General features: G+C 52.3%; 1 protein-coding gene across 1 annotated transcript in view; it reads left to right on the top strand.

The window, feature by feature from the left end:
* Positions 1 to 7,792: 7,792 nt before the first annotated feature.
* INTS6 (integrator complex subunit 6) overlaps positions 7,793 to 21,329 on the top strand; it is a 63,307-nt gene continuing 49,770 nt past the window's right edge. Inside the window, exons 1-3 of the mRNA XM_069758883.1 lie at positions 7,793 to 8,181; positions 8,304 to 8,381; positions 15,510 to 15,659. Of these exons, the coding sequence (XP_069614984.1) occupies positions 8,071 to 8,181; positions 8,304 to 8,381; positions 15,510 to 15,659 (339 nt within the window). The 5' untranslated portion in view covers positions 7,793 to 8,070. The remainder of the gene's footprint in view (positions 8,182 to 8,303; positions 8,382 to 15,509; positions 15,660 to 21,329) is intronic.

The following is a 21,329-nucleotide window of genomic DNA, read 5'->3' as shown; positions in this document are numbered from 1 at the left end:
ACATCTAGATAAGTTCCTTGGGGGGTCTAGTTTCCAATATGGGGTCACTTGTGGGGGGTTTCTACTGTTTAGGTACATCAGGGGCTCAGTAAATGCAACGTGACGCCTGCAGACCAATCCGTCTGCAGACCAATCCATCTAAGCTACCAAACGGCGCTCCTTCCCTTCCGAGCTCTGCCATGCGCCCAAAGGGTAGTTTCCCCCCACATATGGGGTATCAGCGTACTCAGGACAAATTGGACAACAACTTTTGTGGTCCAATTTCTCCTGTTACCCTTGGGAAAATACAAAACTGGGGGCTAAAAAATAATTTTTGTGGAAAAAAATTTTTTTTTATTTTCACGGCTCTGCGTTATAAAGTGTAGTGAAACACTTGTGTTGTGAGAACTTTGAACCTCCATCTAGATAAGTTCCTTAGGGGTTCTACTTTCCAAAATGGTGTCACTTGTGGGGGTTTCCACTGTTTAGGCACATCAGGGGCTCTCAAAACACAACATGGTGTCCTATCTCAATTCCAGTCAATTTTGCATTGAAAAGTCAAACGGCGCTCTTTCCCTTCCGAGCTCTGCCATGCGTCCAAACAGTAGTTTACCCCCCACATATGGGATATCAGTGTACTTAGGACAAATTGTACAACAACTTTTGGGTCCACTTTCTTCTGTTACACTTAGGAAAATAAAAAATTGGGGGCGAAAAGATAATTTTTGTGAAAAAATATGATTTATTTTTAGGCTCTACATTTAGGTTCTACTTTCCAAAATAGTGTCACTTGTTGGAGGTTTCAATGTTTAGGCACATCAGGGGCTCCCCAAACGAGACATGGCATCCTATCTCAATTTCAATTTTGCATTGAAAAGTCAGATGGCGCTCCTTCCCTTCCGAGCTCTACCATGCGCCCAAACAGTGCCCAAGCAGAGGCAGCATCAATAGTAAAAAGTTGGTCACACAGGGTTAATAGCAGCGTTAACGGAGTGTGTTACACCGCGGCATAACGCGGTCCGTTAACGCTGCCATTAACCCTTTGTGAGCGCCGACTGGAGGGGAGTATGGAGGAGGCACTGACTGCAGGGGAGCAAGGAGCGGCCATTTTGCCTCCGGACTGTGCCCGTCACTGATTGGTCGTGGCCGTTTTGCCGCAAGCAATCAGCGACTTGGGATTTCCGTGACAGACAGAAAGACGGAAGTGACTCTTAAGGTACCTTCACACTGAGCGACTTTAGAACGATAACGATCCGTGATGTTGCAGCGTCCTGGATAGTGATCTCGTTGTGTTTGACACGCAGCAGCGATCAGGATCCTGCTGTGAGATCGCTGGTCGGAGCTAGAAGGCTAGCACTTTATTTCGTCGCTGGATCACCCGCTGACATCGCTGAATCGGCGTGTGTGACGCCGATCCAGCGATGTCTTCACTTGCAACCAGGGTAAACATCAGGTTACTAAGCGCAGGGCCGCGCTTAGTTACCCGATATTTACCCTGGTTACCATTGTAAATGTAAAAAAAAAAAAAACCACTACATACTTACATTCCAGTGTCTGTTGCGTCCCCCGGCATCCGCTTCCCTGCACTCCTCCTGCATCCTGTGTCAGAGCCGGCCGGCCGTAAATAAAGCAGAGCACAGCGGTGACGTCACCGCTCTGCTTTACGGCCGGCGCTTACACAGGATGCAGGAGGAGTGCAGGGAAGAGGACGCCGGGGGACGTGACAGGCACCGGAATGTTTTTTTTTACATTTACAATTGCAACGAGGGTAAACATCGGGTTACTAAGCGCGGCCCTGCGCTTAGTAACCCGATGTTTACCCTGGTTACCCGGGGACTTCGGCATCGTTGGTCGCTGGAGAGCTGTCTGTGTGACAGCTCTCCAGCGACCAGCATCGTTGTCTATATCGCTGCAGCGTCGCTTAATGTGACGGTACCTTTAGACAATTATATAGTAGATGGTATACTATGTGGAAATGTAAAATGCTGTGGAATATGTTGGCGCTATAGAAATAAATATCATAGTATAGTGCACTTCCTGGTGTGCATGCTGTGTCTCGGCGACATATCTAGTGTGCACGATCTCGTTCTTAAAGGGGCACTGCACACACATTGTTACATGCTCTCAGCTGGGAGGCACTTGGGTAATGTGAACTCCTGCAAAGTGTCTCCAGCCAGTAGCTGGGAGGTGCTCCAGCAACCACTATAGTTTAGTGTTAGGGTTGTGCAACTGTATATGTCCCCCATCCTTAGTCTGTTTAACTTGTTCCTGTATCTCGTTAGTTCTGTAGTTAGTCCTTGTTCCTGTGACGGCTTCGGCTGTGTCCATACCCTGAAACTGCATTGGCGATACTTCACCCGTTTCCTGAGACCAGAGTCTCTAATCTGACCTTGTGGCCATTCTCTTGGTAGTCTTATGGCTGACCTGTCCTATCCCAGAGTCTATATTACCAGCTTAGACCTGAAGGGTCAGCTGCTACTGCTAGACATCGCCCTGGAATGACACCTGGCAGCTATCTGCCACACAAGTCTGACCTCACCACTGGAGGTTCCAGTGAACACCAAGGTAGCTGCTTAAGGTACCTTCACACTGAACAACTTTCCAACGAGAACGACAGCGATCCGTGACGTTGCAGCGTCCTGGATAACGATCTCGTTGTGTTTGACACACAGCAGTGATCAGGATCCTGCTGTGACATCGCTGGTCGTCGCTGAAAGTCCGGAACTTTATTTGGTCGTCAGGTCGGAGTGATTCGTCATGTTTGACAGCAAAAGCAACGATGCCAGCAATGGTTTTCAATGGAGTGAACAACCAGTGAGAATGATAAGTGTGTCACTGGATCGCTCCTGCATCGCTCAGCTTTTGCCGGTGTTTGACGTCTCCTAACGACCTAAACAGCGACGCTGCAGCGATCGGCTCGTTGTCTATAAGTCACACCCGGTCCGTGGCACAATGGGTCCACAGACCACCTGCGTATGTGACAATAATATGTTACAGGACACTACAACGGATTATTATATATTGCAGTATTTTATACTCGATTATTATTCTGTATTCTCCATTTGTCCATTCTGCCATTACCAACCTGGAGATCAATCTGGTATTTTATCTGCCACTCATAGTAAGCACTACCATCCCATGGGGCATTAGCCCACCATCGCCATATAATTACAGGGGCACTACTCAAACATGTAATTACAGGGGTGCTACTACTCCCATCCCCCACAATTACAGGAACACTTCTCCCATCAGCACCCACCCATGTAATTACAAGGGCACTACTACTCCCACACCACCCCCATGTACTTACATTGGGGATGGTGGTAGTGCCTCTGTAATTACAGGGGCACTAATCCCACCCACCCCATGTAATTACAGGGACACTACTCTTCCATCACCATGTGATTACGGGGGGCACTACTCCCACCCATATAATTATGGGACACTACTACCAAGTAATTACAGTTACACTACCACCACCCCCATGTAATTACGGGGACACCACCCCATTGTAGTTACATGGGCTCTACTCCCACCAGCACTCACATGTAATTACACGGGCACAACTCCTACCACCATGTAATTACAAAGGCACTACTCCCACCGTCCCCCGTGTAATTGCGGGGGCACTACTCCCACCGGCCCCCCGTGTAATTGCGGGGGCACTACTCTCACCGTCCCCCGTGTAATTTCAGGGACACTACTCCCACCGTCCCCCGTGTAATTCCGGGGGGCACTACTCCCACCGGCCCCCGGTGTAATTGCGGGGACACTACTCCCACCGGCACCCCGTGTAATTGCGGTGACACTACTCCCACCGTCCCCCGTGTAATTGCGGGGGCACTACTCTTACCGTCCCCCGTGTAATTTCGGGGACACTACTCCCACCGGCCCCCCCCCCCCCCGAGTAATTTCGGGGACACTACTCTCACCGTCCCCCGTGTAATTTCGGGGACACTACTCCCACCATCCCCCGTGTAATTTCGGGGACACTACTCCCACCGTCCCCCGTGTAATTTCAGGGACACTACTCCCACCGGCCCCCGTGTAATTTCAGGGACACTACTCTCACAGGCCCCCGTGTAATTTCAGGGACACTACTCCCACCGTCCCCCGAGTAATTCCGGGGGGCACTACTCCCACCGGCCCCCAGTGTAATTGCGGGGGCACTACTCTTACCGTCCCCCGTGTAATTGCGGGGACACTACTCCCACCGTCCCCCCGTGTAATTCCGGGGACACTACTCCCACCGGCCCCCCGTGTAATTCCAGGGACACTACTCCCACCGGCCCCCCGTGTAATTCCGGGGACACTACTCCCACCGGCCCCCGGTGTAATTTCGGGGACACTACTCCCACCGGCCCCCGTGTAATTCCGGGGACACTACTCCCACCGGACCCCGTGTAATTCCGGGGACACTACTTCCACCGTCCCCCGAGTAATGCCGGGGACACTACTCCCACCGTCCCCCCGTGTAATTGCGGGGACACTACTCCCACCGTCCCCCCGTGTAATTGCGGGGACACTACTCCCACCGTCCCCCCGTGTAATTGCGGGGACACTACTCCCACAGGCACCCCGTGTAATTGCGGGGACACTACTCCCACCGGCCCCCGTGTAATTGCGGGGACACTACTCCCACCGGCCCCCGTGTAATTCCGGGGACACTACTCCCACCGGCCCCCGTGTAATTGCGGGGACACTACTCCCACCGGCCCCCGTGTAATTGCGGGGACACTACTCCCACCGGCCCCCGTGTAATTGCGGGGACACTACTCCCACCGGCCCCCGTGTAATTGCGGGGACACTACTCCCACCGTCCCCCGTGTAATTTCGGGGACACTACTCTCACCGTCCCCCGTGTAATTGCGGGGACACTACTCTCACCGTCCCCCGAGTAATTAAGGGGACACTACTCCCACCGGCCCCCGTGTAATTGCGGGGACACTACTCCCACCGGCCCCCGTGTAATTGCGGGGACACTACTCCCACCGGCCCCCGTGTAATTGCGGGGACACTACTCCCACCGGCCCCCCTGTAATTGCGGGGACACTACTCCCACCGGCCCCCGTGTAATTCCGGGGACACTACTTCCACCGTCCCCCGAGTAATGCTGGGGACACTACTCCCACCGTCCCCCCGTGTAATTCCGGGGACACTACTCCCACCGGCCCCCCGTGTAATTTCGGGGACACTACTCTCACCGTCCCCCGTGTAATTGCGGGGACACTACTCTCACCGTCCCCCGAGTAATTAAGGGGACACTACTCCCACCGGCCCCCGTGTAATTGCGGGGACACTACTCCCACCGGCCCCCGTGTAATTGCGGGGACACTACTCCCACCGTCCCCCGTGTAATTTCGGGGACACTACTCTCACCGTCCCCCGTGTAATTGCGGGGACACTACTCTCACCGTCCCCCGAGTAATTAAGGGGACACTACTCCCACCGGCCCCCGTGTAATTGCGGGGACACTACTCCCACCGGCCCCCGTGTAATTGCGGGGACACTACTCCCACCGGCCCCCGTGTAATTGCGGGGACACTACTCCCACCGGCCCCCCTGTAATTGCGGGGACACTACTCCCACCGGCCCCCGTGTAATTCCGGGGACACTACTTCCACCGTCCCCCGAGTAATGCTGGGGACACTACTCCCACCGTCCCCCCGTGTAATTCCGGGGACACTACTCCCACCGGCCCCCCGTGTAATTTCGGGGACACTACTCTCACCGTCCCCCGTGTAATTGCGGGGACACTACTCTCACCGTCCCCCGAGTAATTAAGGGGACACTACTCCCACCGGCCCCCGTGTAATTGCGGGGACACTACTCCCACCGGCCCCCGTGTAATTGCGGGGACACTACTCCCACCGGCCCCCGTGTAATTGCGGGGACACTACTCCCACCGGCCCCCGTGTAATTGCGGGGACACTACTCCCACCGGCCCCCGTGTAATTGCGGGGACACTACTTCCACCGTCCCCCGAGTAATGCTGGGGACACTACTCCCACCGTCCCCCCGTGTAATTCCGGGGACACTACTCCCACCGGCCCCCCGTGTAATTCCGGGGACACTACTCCCACCGGCCCCCGTGTAATTGCGGGGACACTACTCCCACCGGCCCCCGTGTAATTGCGGGGACACTACTCCCACCGGCCCCCGTGTAATTCCGGGGACACTACTTCCACCGTCCCCCGAGTAATGCTGGGGACACTACTCCCACCGGCCCCCGTGTAATTCCGGGGACACTACTCCCACCGGCCCCCGTGTAATTGCGGGGACACTACTCTCACCGGCCCCCGTGTAATTGCGGGGACACTACTCCCACCGGCCCCCGTGTAATTCCGGGGACACTACTCCCACCGGCCCCCGTGTAATTCCGGGGACACTACTCCCACCGGCCCCCGTGTAATTCCGGGGACACTACTCCCACCGGCCCCCGTGTAATTGCGGGGACACTACTCTCACCGGCCCCCGTGTAATTGCGGGGACACTACTCCCACCGGCCCCCGTGTAATTCCGGGGACACTACTCCCACCGGCCCCCGTGTAATTGCGGGGACACTACTTCCACCGTCCCCCGAGTAATGCTGGGGACACTACTCCCACCGGCCCCCGTGTAATTCCGGGGACACTACTCCCACCGGCCCCCGTGTAATTGCGGGGACACTACTTCCACCGTCCCCCGAGTAATGCTGGGGACACTACTCCCACCGGCCCCCGTGTAATTGCGGGGACACTACTCCCACCGGCCCCCGTGTAATTGCGGGGACACTACTCCCACCGGCCCCCGTGTAATTCCGGGGACACTACTCTCACCGTCCCCCGAGTAATGCTGGGGACACTACTCCCACCGGCCCCCGTGTAATTCCGGGGACACTACTCCCACCGGCCCCCGTGTAATTGCGGGGACACTACTCTCACCGGCCCCCGTGTAATTGCGGGGACACTACTCCCACCGGCCCCCGAGTAATTCCGGGGACACTACTCCCACCGGCCCCCGTGTAATTGCGGGGACACTACTCCCACCGGCCCCCGTGTAATTCCGGGGACACTACTCCCACCGGCCCCCGTGTAATTCCGGGGACACTACTCCCACCGGCCCCCGTGTAATTGCGGGGACACTACTCCCACCGGCCCCCGTGTAATTCCGGGGACACTACTCCCACCGGCCCCCGTGTAATTCCGGGGACACTACTCCCACCGGCCCCCGTGTAATTCCGGGGACACTACTCCCACCGGCCCCCGTGTAATTCCGGGGACACTACTCCCACCGGCCCCCGTGTAATTTCGGGGACACTACTCCCACCGCCTCAGATTACCTCGCCTACACTATTATATAACCGTGGCGGGGGAAACACGGCAGCGAGCCTTTATGTAACAGCCTCCAGAGAGCGCGGCTGCGCACCGTCCGCCACCACCGCTCCTCTGCTGACGACTGAAGGAAAATCACTGACGACGACGCCCGTTATAGCCGCGCGCCCCAGCACGCGCGCCCCCGCGACCTCACATCTTCCCGCCCATCCAGGGCCGCGCATCTGGTTCCTTTCTCCGCCTCCCGCGAGCTCATTTAACACTTTCGGGCGCGATAGCTACTATCTTTGTACCTTGCGCAGACACGCATGCGTAGCAGCCGAAAGAGTTAACTGCAGAACTCGCTCCCGAAACGCTTATAAATATGTTAAGTAGGCGCAACCCGATCAACCAATAGGAGGGCCTGGTCCTTAATCACATGGCCAGTGACGTCTCCGCACTAGCCGCTCTAGAACCCCGCCTACTCGCCTTAAAAGCCGCGAGTGCGAAAGGAAGCGCTCAGTAGAGGGAGACAGAGGCTGCGAGCGGGGAAGTAGTGCCGAACTCATTCAAACTTCTGTCACATCCACGGGGGGAAGGGGCATAAACCCCCAGTGCGGCTCCACAAACACCAGTGTCACAGGCCACCGTTGTAATTAACCCTTCCTAGGCGGCCTCCCTGAGGAGCCCGGGGCCACAGGCTGTCACACAAAGAGGAGGACATGGGGCTGCGGCGAGGAGACGCGTAGTGTCAGGGAGGTTCCTCAGTGAGTGGCGCTGCCCATGTAGCCGCAGCACTATGCCCATCTTACTGTTCCTGCTAGACACGTCCGGCTCCATGAACCAGCGCAGCCACCTGGGCACCACATACCTGGACATAGCGAAGGGCGCTGTAGAGACTTTCATGAAGGTATAGTAAGTACCCCGCCAGTGAGCAGCGCCCCTGCAGGCAGGCAGGCGCCAGTGCAGCGCTGAGGCGGGGGTGCTGCTGCCGCTCTGCTCCCTGCTCACCCCCATCTCTCTGTCTCCCAGCTCAGATCCCGGGACCCCGCCAGCAGAGGAGACCGGTACATGCTGGTCACCCTGGAGGAGCCTCCGTACGGGATCAAGGTAAACAGCCGCGTCCTCACCCCGCACCGCCCGCCCGGTGTGTGCCCGGGTCACTGCCGGCCGCCTCACTGACAGGAACATGGCCGACAGCCCCCCGCTCTGTGCAAGGGATTGTGGGAGGCCAGCCAGCAGCGGGGGGAATATTGGTGCTCGGGAGGGCCCCGGAGGGCAGACACTTGTCACACACAACAGTGCTGCTGACACCAGTCATGTCCCACCTGTGGCCTCACACTTGTAGGAAACTACACTTCCCAGCATGTCCTGGCTTCTGCCCCTCCCCCCCCCCCCCCCGTTGCCACGGTCGCCCGCTGCCTCCCCCCCCCCCCCCCGTTGCCACGGTCGCCCGCTGCCTAACCCCCCCTTTGCCACGGTCACCCGCTGCCTCCCCCCCCCCGTTGCCACGGTCGCCCGCTGTCTCCCCCCCCCGTTGCCACGGTCGCCCTCTGCCTCCCCCCCCCCCGTTGCCACAGTCGCCCGCTGCCTCCCTCTCCTCCCCTGTTGCCACGGTCGCCTGCTGCCTCCCTCCCCCCCCCCCGTTGCCACGGTCGCCCGCTGCCTAACCCCCCCCCCCTTTGACACGGTCACCCGCTGCCTCCCCCCCCCCCGTTGCCACGGTCGCCCGCTGCCTAACCCCCCCCCCTTTGCCACGGTCACCCGCTGCCCCCCCCCCCCCCGTTGCCACGGTCGCCCGCTGTCTCCCCCCCCGTTGCCACGGTCGCCCTCTGCCTCCCCCCCCCCCCCCGTTGCCACGGTCGCCCGCTGCCTCCCTCTCCTCCCCTGTTGCCACGGTCGCCTGCTGCCTCCCTCCCCCCCCCCGTTGCCACGGTCAGCCGCTGCTTCCCTCTTCCCCCCCCCCCCCGTTGCCACGGTCGCCCGCTGCCTCCCTCCCCCCCGTTGCCACGGTCGCCCGCTGCCTCCCTCCCCCCCGTTGCCACGGTCGCCCGCTGCCTCCCTCCCCCCCGTTGCCACGGTCGCCCGCTGCCTCCCTCCCCCCCGTTGCCACGGTCGCCCGCTGCCTCCCTCCCCCCCGTTGCCACGGTCGCCCGCTGCCTCCCTCCCCCCCGTTGCCACGGTCGCCCGCTGCCTCCCTCCCCCCCGTTGCCACGGTCGCCCGCTGCCTCCCTCCCCCCCGTTGCCACGGTCGCCCGCTGCCTCCCTCCCCCCCGTTGCCACGGTCGCCCGCTGCCTCCCTCCCCCCCGTTGCCACGGTCGCCCGCTGCCTCCCTCCCCCCCGTTGCCACGGTCGCCCGCTGCCTCCCTCCCCCCCGTTGCCACGGTCGCCCGCTGCCTCCCTCCCCCCCGTTGCCACGGTCGCCCGCTGCCTCCCTCCCCCCCGTTGCCACGGTCGCCCGCTGCCTCCCTCCCCCCCGTTGCCACGGTCGCCCGCTGCCTCCCTCCCCCCCGTTGCCACGGTCGCCCGCTGCCTCCCTCCCCCCCGTTGCCACGGTCGCCCGCTGCCTCCCTCCCCCCCGTTGCCACGGTCGCCCGCTGCCTCCCTCCCCCCCGTTGCCACGGTCGCCCGCTGCCTCCCTCCCCCCCGTTGCCACGGTCGCCCGCTGCCTCCCTCCCCCCGTTGCCACGGTCGCCCGCTGCCTCCCTCCCCCCCGTTGCCACGGTCGCCCGCTGCCTCCCTCCCCCCCGTTGCCACGGTCGCCCGCTGCCTCCCTCCCCCCCGTTGCCACGGTCGCCCGCTGCCTCCCTCCCCCCCGTTGCCACGGTCGCCCGCTGCCTCCCTCCCCCCCGTTGCCACGGTCGCCCGCTGCCTCCCTCCCCCCCGTTGCCACGGTCGCCCGCTGCCTCCCTCCCCCCCGTTGCCACGGTCGCCCGCTGCCTCCCTCCCCCCCGTTGCCACGGTCGCCCGCTGCCTCCCTCCCCCCGTTGCCACGGTCGCCCGCTGCCTCCCTCCCCCCCGTTGCCACGGTCGCCCGCTGCCTCCCTCCCCCCCGTTGCCACGGTCGCCCGCTCCCTCCCCCCGTTGCCACGGTCGCCCGCTGCCTCCCCCCGTTGCCACGGTCGCCCGCTGCCTCCCCCTCCCCCCGTTGCCACGGTCGCCCGCTGCCTCCCCCTCCCCCCGTTGCCACGGTCGCCCGCTGCCTCCCCCTCCCCCCGTTGCCACGGTCGCCCGCTGCCTCCCCCTCCCCCCGTTGCCACGGTCGCCCGCTGCCTCCCCCTCCCCCCGTTGCCACGGTCGCCCGCTGCCTCTCCCCTCCCCCCCCGTTGCCACGGTCGCCCGCTGCCCCCCCCCCCCCCCTTGCCACTAGGGCTGTGGAGTCGGTAAGCCAAAACTCCCAACTCCTCAATTTCCGTGACACCGATTCCACAGCCCTGCCCGACACTGTCGCCTGCTGCCCCAATTTTGGAGCATCTTTGGCTCAGATGTTGGGTCACGTTGTCCCATGTAGGTAAATGTAACATTGGATATTGACACTTAAAGGGATCTTCTAGTTTTGTGAAAACCCCACATCCCTGGCTGTCATGTAAAAACAAAATAAAAATGCTCTTTCCTTGCCCTCCCGACGTCCAGTGACCAGTCTGCAGCACTGACAGTACTCGACATGATGGAAGGGCTGCAGACAATAAGACAGTGCTGCACCCAGCGAGAGTTAGTATTTTTTTTGTTAGGTTGATTTAAAACAAAAAACAAAAAAAAACTGCTGCTTGAACTGGACAACCCCCTTAAGGCAGACAGAATAACAATAATAATCTTTATATAGCGCCAACATATTCCGCAGCTCTTTACAGTTTAACAGTTTCAAACACAACAGTCAAAAGTAACAATGTTAACAATACAATAATTAAAGCAAAATAACTACAGATGTTCAACAAACCCTGCAAGTCCCTAATCTTTAAGGCTGGGTTCACATGTGTTAAACATGCCATCACGCTAGCGCAGATAGAGCTATCAGATGCTCTATCTGCGCTAGTGGTGACGGACCCGGAAACGCTGCAGCCCGCGTCCCAGGGTCCGTCACTCAATGACGGCACATCGCTAGCGATGCGCCAGAAATAGAGATTAATGGCAGTGTTAACGGACTGCTTGGACGTAATGTGAACCCAGCCTAAGTGGCGGCAGTGTTCTGTAGGGGAATGTGCCCACAATCAGGAATTGCTGCAGTTTTGACGCTGCGTATTTATGCAGCATCCAGATGTTACAGCATAATGGATGGGATGTTACCAGTGTGAGACATGTAATGACTGACAGCCGGCTCTCCTGATTACATGTCTCACACTGTTTACTCCTTTTAAAATATCCTCTGGAGGCAGGTTCTCGGGGAGATCTATATCCGGCCTGTAGGTGTTAACTGCTCATTTACATATTAAGAAAAACATGGATTTCTCTGTAATAAGAAATCTAATTGCAGATATCAAGGTGTTCTCTTCAACTGTCCATGCCATGCATGTCATATAGACGGCTTAGGGTTGATCTTACTATTTCCGTTAAGGAATAGTCTAGTCTCAAAAATCTTAAAATGTGTGTACGTGACAAAATATTAATCTTGCTCATATCTATGTACCGAGGTGCCCCAGTCTTCTGCAGCAGCTCCACTCCTGGCTTATCCTTGGCACAGAACAGCCTTTGTTATAGTGACGTCTTCAGTTCTGCGTGACACTAGCTGACGGGTCCACTTCAGTAACTAGGCCAGCCCCCTTCTGTTACCCCTGATGGACAGATAAGGGCCGGCATATTGAGATGTGAGGTCGGCCACAAGCCCTCTTCAGACATTGCACTGGTTATACTCTATGCAAACTGGTAATTCCGTTTCTGTGACCTCTGATATTGGGTGGTCTGCTCACTTCTGCTCAACAAGCCGTTATGGGTGTTATTGATTGACCGCATACACCATGCATAGGACTGGGTAGCTCTTGGTGAAAGTCCCAGTATTGTACATTGCACTTGATACAAACCTATTGCAATGACACAAGTTTGGGAAGTGAAGTTGGGGCTAATACATGAAATGTTTTTGACAAGCCTTTACCTTTAAGAAAATTATGCAGAAATAAATCCCTATGTTGCATAACAAGAAATGTGGATAAGCCATCAGTGTTAATCCATTGGTTATCAAAATGAATATGGTTTATGAAGTGGTGCTGATCTGGCATCATATTTAAAAGGCTTCTGACAGTAGGTTTTTGCTAGTTAAGCCGAGGGTCGCATGATATGGGGCAGAGACCCTGATTTCAGCGATGTGACTTACTGGGCTGCTTGTTCTAGTGTCAATAAAATCAGTGTTTTATCAGCAGAATATCACTACAGTAATAATAATAATCTTTATTTTTATATAGCGCTAACATTCCGCAGCGCTTTACCCAGGACTCCAGCGCTGCAAGGCTGCAGTGCTATCTATCCACTGAGCCACCGTGCTGTCCTGCCATTACTAGTTGTCTCATGCCAGTGCTCCAACACTGGCAACTTTCTGCCTATGCACAGTGTACACAGACAGCTGCCAATCAGTAGTGTGGGTGGGTTATACAGAGCTCAGTATTCAGAACTGCTAAATCTGCTGCATAGAAGGTGATTTTTAACAAAACTAGACTACATCAAGCAGTCCAGTAATTGACACATTTCTGGAATTAGGGGTCTTTGCCCCTACATCATGCTGATACCTTGTTGCATACTAACGACCTGGTGACAGTACTAGTTCATGTGACAAAATGGCAAATGATGGGCATGAAAGGGTGTAAACTTGCAATCTCCCGTCTACAATCTAATGTACATCCTGTTTACAATTCGTTCTTTAAGTCGAGAAATTCCCAGTCCAGTACTGTGTACATTTGTTTTTTTTACAATGGATGGAAGACCACATCAACTTATTCCGATCATCAAAAAGCTATGAAAAACTGCTGTAAAAGAGTGGAAGTGGATCCTTGTCACTTTCAGAAGTTTGACTAAAGACTCACATAAGTGGATTTATCATCCCTATTAGTACTGAGCGAATATACTCGTTACTCGAGATTTCCCGAGCATGCTCGGGGGTCCTCCGTGTATTTGTAAGTGCTCGAAGATTGTTTTCATCGCGGCAGCTGAATGATTTACAGCTACTACCCTGGCTGAGTACATGTGGGGGTTGCCTGGTTGCTAGGCAACCCCCACACGTACTCACGCTGGCTAGCAGATGTAAGTCATTCAGCTGCAGCGATGATAACTAAATCTCCGAGCACTAACAAATACTGGAAGGACCCCCGAGCATGCTCGGGAAATCTCGAGTAACGAGTATATTCGCTCATCACTAATCCCTGTATTGGATTGAAATGTGGTGCCAATGTAAACCAGTAGGGTGATTCACGTGGGCACCTTTTCTTTTTTTTTTTTTTTCTTAAAAACTGTTTTGATCTGTTTTATAGAAAAAAAAGTGGATGCTTCACTTTTTGATTAGCTTTTGCATTTATTGCAATATTCTAGTGAACAAAAGCTGTTTTTATTCAACAGATGACAATAGCAGTGAATGCAAACAGATACAAAACTGATAACATGCTGATCTATCCTGTTTCATTATAGGGTCCATATTTGATGTGTGAAAGCGTAGTTAGCAGGGCTGTGGAGTCAGTAAGTCTAAGTTCACATTTGCGTTGTGCGCCGCAGCGTCGCCATAACGCAAACAAAAACGCAGCAAAACGCATGCACATGCGGCGCCAATATTAAAGATAGGGTCGACACGACGCATGCGTTTTTTAAAAGGTCGGCGCCGCCCGAAAAATGCAACATGTTGCGTTTGCCGCGCCCAGACAGGTGCGCCCTAACGCCGCATGCGGCGTAAAACGCAACACAACGCATGCACATGCGGCCCCATACGGCGCCAATGTTAAAGATAGGGCCGCACGACGCATGCGTTTTGTTGCGGCAGCGACGCTGCGGCGCAAACCGCAAATGTGAACGTACCCTAAGCCAAACCTCTGACTCCCCAATTTCCCTGACTTCGCAGCCCTGCTTCACTACTGAGCATAAAGTGCAGCACAGATTCATCTCCTGTAACAGCCAAGATCAGGAACAGAACCCGCATTTATAGGACATTTCATAACTTTGCCAAATTTTGAATACCTTTACATCGCATCCTGCATTGTACTGAGCCCAATTTATTATATATTTTAGGAGTTGGTCCATTTGATATAGACCCCCGACTCTACAGCCCTGGTAGTTAGTCCAACTTTCTAATGGAATTCTTTTTTTTACAGAAATGTAACACCATGGCCTTCAGATATAACCAGTGTTGCATCAGAAAAACTAATTGTGCTAAAGGCAATTTTTTTTTAAGCCATGCTAGGAACCTTATCTTGGGGTCACTGTTATTTAAATGGCCTATTATACGGTGTGATGACACCAGCACCCAGATCTCTACCCATCATTGTGATGAAGAGGCAAATTGCTTCCCGGAGTGATTTCTTTATTTGTTTTTTAGTCTTTGGGTTTCTGAACATTGGTAAGTTGTAGCGAATGACGCTGTTGCATCACTTTGTGAAAGAAAAAAAATCATGAAAAATTCTATTGTAGATGAACTGTTGACTTCCACACGATAACTCCGATTCTGTCCAACTCTGGATTCACATCACATTTTCGTTTTAAGTCTAACTCTTAGATATGCCACCTGAAGCACCAAAAAAACGGATTCAGACCAAACTATGGTGAAGCCATTGAGAATATTGAGGCAAACGGAGTTCAGAATCTCCAACTTTGGACCCTGTTTTGCCTGTGTTTTCTTTGATTTGCACAACTACGCTATGTTGTAGGGATAAAGACACTATCGGGAAGGAAACTAAACGAGTTTCAAAGTTTCTGACTTTTCTCTCTTCGCCTCCTTGTTGTCAATGACTCTGGTGGACGTCTCTAAATTCTCAGATATTAACATCGTTCTGTGGTCAAGATATCCGTTGGATCCTTTTTTCTCTTTATGGGACTCATGACAAGGTGCATATGTTTTTAACAGCTCTGTAATTGATCTTTGTGCTTTTTTTTGTTTTCATCCATGTAATGGAGATGAGTTGACATAAAAAAAATTAAACTTCCATCAAATGCAGAGCTAAGAAAAACATACTGAAAAGAAATGCAAGTGTGAACCTGGTTGAGTTTGGAGGAAGTAGCACTTGGTTCCTTAGCTGAGTTTGAAGAGTATATGTCCTTTGCTTTCTTTGCAGGCCGGATGGAAGGAAAATCACGCTACTTTTATGGATGAGTTAAAAAATCTTCAAGCAGTTGGACTCACCAGTCTCGGTCAAGCCCTAAGGACGTCCTTTGATTTGTTAAATTTAAATAGATTAGTAACTGGCATAGACAACTATGGACAGGTAGGTCCGAACATGGGAAGGAAAATGCTTTCCTTCAGACATGATTTTTATATCTAATATTTTGACTCGCTCCTGTGGAAGCCTATTCAGGTTATTGTGACACAAGAAACAGACAAATGTTAACACTGGTAGAACCTTTAATATCTCGGTATCTCGAAACGTAATTAGTTTTTATTCCAGTTTTCACCAAAAAAACTCGCTCAAATTAAGTCCACAATAATTCACTTGTTAGAAACCATCAGTTTTTCCAGGGCTCTTTCTTCTGTGCCTGCTGATCTAATGGTTTATTCTATGTCTCAAGACATAAATTGAAGATGCTGGGCGCATGCGTGACTTCTAGCCGTTGTCCCTTGTCCAGAGAATGGGGAATCCAAGTGTGATCAGTGGTGGTCCTGGCAGTGGAACCTGCACTGATGTAACAATTACCACCTATACAGTGAATGAATAGACCATAGTTTTACGTACACAACAATATCACTTTGTTGTGGTTTCCAAAATTAAAAAGGGCTGGATGAAAGAAATATACCTTGTGTAAAAAAAAAAAATAAAAAAAAAAAAAATAACAGGTACACCATAAATCTACTCCAATAGCCCCATTGGTCTTGCAGAAATGACATTATGGCAGGCTTTCAAGCTTGTATGGCATGTTACCTCTAAAGCCAGTGATTGTCTGCAGTGGTCATACGACATCATCGCTGCAGGAAAAGTGACACTGGAGCTGTGTGGTTTTTATGCCATTTCCTGGTCAAATTTCAGAACAACTTAACCTTTTTTTTTTTTTAGATTTTCTTTAAAGGGAACCTGTCACCTGAATTTGTCGGGACTGGTTTTGGGTCATATGGGTGGAGTTTTCAGCTTTGATTCACCCTTTCCTTACCTGCTGGCTGAAATATTGGATTGAAGTTCATTCTGTGTCCTCTGTAGTACACGCCTGCGCAAGGCAAGATTGCCGGAGGACAGAGAATGAACTTCAATCCAATATTTCAGCAAGCGGGTAAGGAAAGGGTGAATCAAACAGCCGAAAACTCCGCCCATATGACCCAAAACCGGTGCCGCCAAATTCAGGTGACAGGTTCCCTTTAATATTAAGTAGTCTTATTTGTGAGTGCATTGTGATGGAGTGCTGTTCAGGGTTGTAAGCTGAATACGGTTAATGGTCTAAATCGGCAAGGTTTTTTGCCCATATGGAGACTTTGACCACTCATTTGACGTTTCACATCTAACATCAAGCATTGCTCTCCGGAAATGAAGCTACTCAGTAAGGTAAGCAAGTTCCCAAAAGTTTCCAAATGCTCACATCAAATCACAGAAGTCTGATAATCTGCACTTTTTTTTCCTGTTTGGTGACCTAGGATAAAGAGTTCAAGTCCAAACCATAATAAGTGTTCAACATCTTCAATAAAGACGAGGACTGGCACTGCTACCTCATTAGTACTACAAGTCCCATAATTGTCCTGCACTATAATCGCTAGGACTTTGTGATGCTCAGAAGAATAATCCAAAGTCAGATGTGCCATAGTATAGGATGTGATAACAGCAGTCACAATTAAGGGACACAAATCCTTTCTTCCAGGCCATGCAGGACCAGGATAGAGGCTCCGCACACACTGTCCCCATCCTGCGCCCCATGGGATACAGGATATGCTCCTGAATTTAGCATTGTAAAGTCATAATCACATATAATCATGTGGCTGCATGATCTCTGCCGATAGAAGTAATTAGCTGAATCCATTACAACGTATAGACAGCACATATGTAAATACCCAGTAAGGGCTCATTTACACGAGCAGATAATCATGTAAGCGATGCGATCAGAAGTCATGAGCAAACAGTCATAGACAGGCGTCTATATAGCATGAGAATCGTGAATAACAATCGCTACGTCCTGCACCGTTTTCAAAGACTGATATAACCTGAAGTGTAGGTGTTCAGCATTCACATCCCATAAGAGATGCTATTTATAAGTATTATACAAACATTTCCCATTAGTGCCTTAGAAAGAAAATGTAAACTATATAAAATGTCTGATAATCCAGGTCATGTAATTTTATGAACAGTAGCAATTGCAAAAAGAATGACATGAAAATATTTTTCACTCCAACCGCTACTAATCAATTTCCTTGGCACATGATCCACCAATCGCTGAAGAACTTGCATATTAAAGGGACACTGTCACCTGAATTTGGAGGGAACAATCTTCAGCCATGGAGGCGGGGTTTTGGGGCTTTTGATTCACCCTTTCCTTACCTGCTGGCTGCATGCTGGCTGCAATATTGGATTGAAGTTCATTCTCTGTCCTCTGTAGTACACGCCTGCGCAAGGTTTTCTTGCCTTGCGCAGGCATGTACTACGGAGGACAGAGAATGAACTTCAATCCAATATTGCAGCCAGCATGCAGCCAGCGGGTAAGGAAAGGGTGAATCAAAAGCTACAAAACCCCGCCTCCATGGCTGAAGATTGTTCCCTCCAAATTCAGGTGACAGTGTCCCTTTAAGGATTTGAAAGGGTTATCCACAACGGACACCCCCTCCTCCATCACTGCCCACCCACCCGGTACAATAAAACTCAATCATTTCCCTCCATTCTTTGCAAAATTGCCAATGTATCAAATACTTACTTTCCCCACTGTAACCAGAACTAGAATACTTGGGTCTTGCAGCAAGTGTAGCCCCGGCCTTATTCTAATCGCTGCCTCTGTTCTGTAGAAGCTGCTCTTTAATCAAAGATGCTGACTGTGGTGCACCGCTCGCCCGTTGGTGTGCACCGCTCGCCCGTTGGTGTGCACCGCTCGCCCGTTGGTGTGCACCGCTCGCCCGTTGGTGTGCACCGCTCGCCCGTTGGTGTGCACCGCTCGCCCGTTGGTGTGCACCGCTCGCCCGTTGGTGTGCACTAGCTTGCTGGAAGCCAGAAAGCGCCGTCTGCAAAGAATACCAAAGATGTAAATCGCCAGCGATAGACCGTGCACTAAACTACTTGACCTCACCAAGGGTGCACCGAGATCCTTATTAGCATATGATTAAACTTCAGTTTCTGCAGCACAGAGGCAGCAATTAATTAAATTGGATACGTTTATAGGGGCTGCAAGGCAATGTGCTTGGCTTACGCTGGCATGGTGGGCTGACATACTTTTTAGATCCAGCATTTGTCTTCAACATATATTGACTCATTAGGGTATTTCCATCGTTACAGGACAGATTTGTTGCCTAGTCCAGCAGTGGGTAACAATCCTTACAGCTTTTTGTTCATAAGATTACATAGCCATTCATGTTAGACAAGTCATCTGAACCCACTGAGGCCAATCATCTAATGTATATGGAGCCTCCGACCAGTCGACATCAGGGAGAAAAGGTTCCGATCTGTGGAATTTCAGTAGCCAGATCCTTAGACTGGTGGGCAGATTTGCCACCGACTGTAGTCTAGCAGAACTTCTCTCATGGAGAGCACTGGAGCGTTTGGCTACACAGAGGTCTCCTGCGTAGCGGTCACTTACAAGGCTGTGTGCTTTTGAATAGTTTTGCCGATTTGCCCTTTTAGACCGTTGGTGCATATGGATGGACTAATACATCCACGCTGCGGTCACAAGTGTGGAGAAGGCACAGGAGCTGTGTAGATGATGGTTGTTGCATACCCTCCATTAAAGTTGAGCAAATTTGATCAGGTCCCTGCTTATTTGGCAATCTATAGCGCTTACCGAATAAGCGGCAGAGGGAATCTGGATACATGGAGAGCGCCGGCTGATGTATCACAGCTCTCACAGCACATGCATGGAGAGCCCAACACACAGGTTCTCCATGCATGTGCTGTGACCGTGACACATGCAGCTGTGGTGCCGGACAGCAGATCAGCCGGCGCGCTCCATGTATCTGGGTTCCCTCTGCTGCTTATTCGGCAAGCGCTATAGCTTGCCGAATAAGCATGGACCCGATCAAATTCGCTCAACTCTACCCTCCATCAGCAATGGCTGGAGCAGCGCTCTGGTTCTCTGCTATTAACCTTTTAGATGCCATTGTCAATCTGACAGTGCTGTCTGAACCGACCACACTGGTACTTGACCACCACTTCATATTTGCCCCGTGACACACGCAGGGTTACACATGAGTTCACATGGCAACTGGGAGCCTGCTGAGCGCTCCTAGGCCTACCATCTTGGTACTCCTGAGAAGCTCTGCCACACGTTCCTCTCCATACTGCAGTATTGCAATGTATAAAACAAGGGATCACAGCATCAAGTCCCCTAAGGCAGGGGTCCCCAACTCCAGTCCTCAAGGCCCACCAACATGTCATGTTTTCAGGATTTCCTTAGTCTTGCCCAGGTAATAATTGCATCACCTGTGCAATGCAAAGGAAATCCTGAAAACATGACCTGTTGGTGGGCCTTGAGGACTGGAGTTGGGGACCCCTGCCCTAAGGGGACTAAAGAACATCTTTTAAATACAAAAATTCAAATCGCCCCCCACTCTTCTCCATTTTAAATATAAATAAAATATATTTGATACCACCATCATTGTATGTTCCCCAAAAATGGTATCAATCCCCCCCCCCCTTCTATAATTTTTCTTGTCTTTCAGTACATTGTATAGTGATGGTGCTCAAACCTACAGCTCGCCCTGTGAGAAACAAAGCCGTACAACGTCTAGCACCTGACCAGGTTCCTTGACACTGCGGTATTGTCACGTTTAGGGAGTTTGTGACTCGGTGGCGATCTGTCATATTCCCACAGATGTAGCTCAGCCAAGTGTCTGAACCTGGGGCTCCTCATCCTAAGCAGGGTCATTATTGTGGCAACATATCAGTAGGGTAAAACCTGTCTCATTACTGTCTACACCCACAAAAAGTAGGATAGAGAGAACTGGAGCACAAAACTGAGAGAAATAGGCCATGTTCTTCAGACTATGTATTAGATGATTCACACATAAGAGACTGCGCTCATCCCATCACCACAGAATAATCGGCCTCCTCCCTGGAAATATATCTAAGATAAAGTTTTCTACATTAGATCGTTCTGTCTATGGTTTACCACCCACACAAGATACTGGGTCCCAAAGATAATGGCACTTCATGTAGTTGTTGTTTTTAGGGGTTAAATATTTGCCCTCATCCAAGATGGCCGCTGTGTAATTTCCTGTTAGACACATGGTGACTCATGGATAATTTGCACAGCTGCAGCTCCTAACCACGTGTCTCTGAAAGCGTGACAAGCAGCGTCTTATTTCTTGTCCTCCAGGACAAGCTGTGTTTACTGTGTTCGGGGAACATGAGCCTGGTGCCTGATGTGTAATACAATTTTCCTATTTTTTTGTCATCAGATCTTGCACATCACTCCTTATTCTGAGAAAAATAGATTAGAACAGATCAGCTTGTAGTTATGAAAGTGGATTCATCTATTCAACCCGGTCAGTAGATTGTGGGGAACCAATGCAGGATCTAGGGCTTACTGCTCACATCTGGTGCCCTAGGCAGAACATTTGTCAATGCACCTCCTATAATGAAGAGGCAACTTTCTGCCCATGCGAGACCCCTGACACAATGAAGGGTCACTGGTCAGCACATGCAGACCACAATGCTGCCATATATAGTCCTTTGTACTGAAGGTTTCAGGAAACACTTGTAGTAGAGCTGCCAGATAAAGATGATCTATTTAGTGTCCACGTAGTCTCTATGCTGCGTGTA

This window comes from Ranitomeya imitator, chromosome 3, assembly GCF_032444005.1.
Source record: "Ranitomeya imitator isolate aRanImi1 chromosome 3, aRanImi1.pri, whole genome shotgun sequence".
In the NCBI taxonomy this organism is placed as follows: domain Eukaryota; kingdom Metazoa; phylum Chordata; class Amphibia; order Anura; family Dendrobatidae; genus Ranitomeya; species Ranitomeya imitator.
The sequence above is the reverse complement of the archived record's forward strand: the minus strand, read 5'-3'. Positions and strand labels throughout refer to the sequence as shown.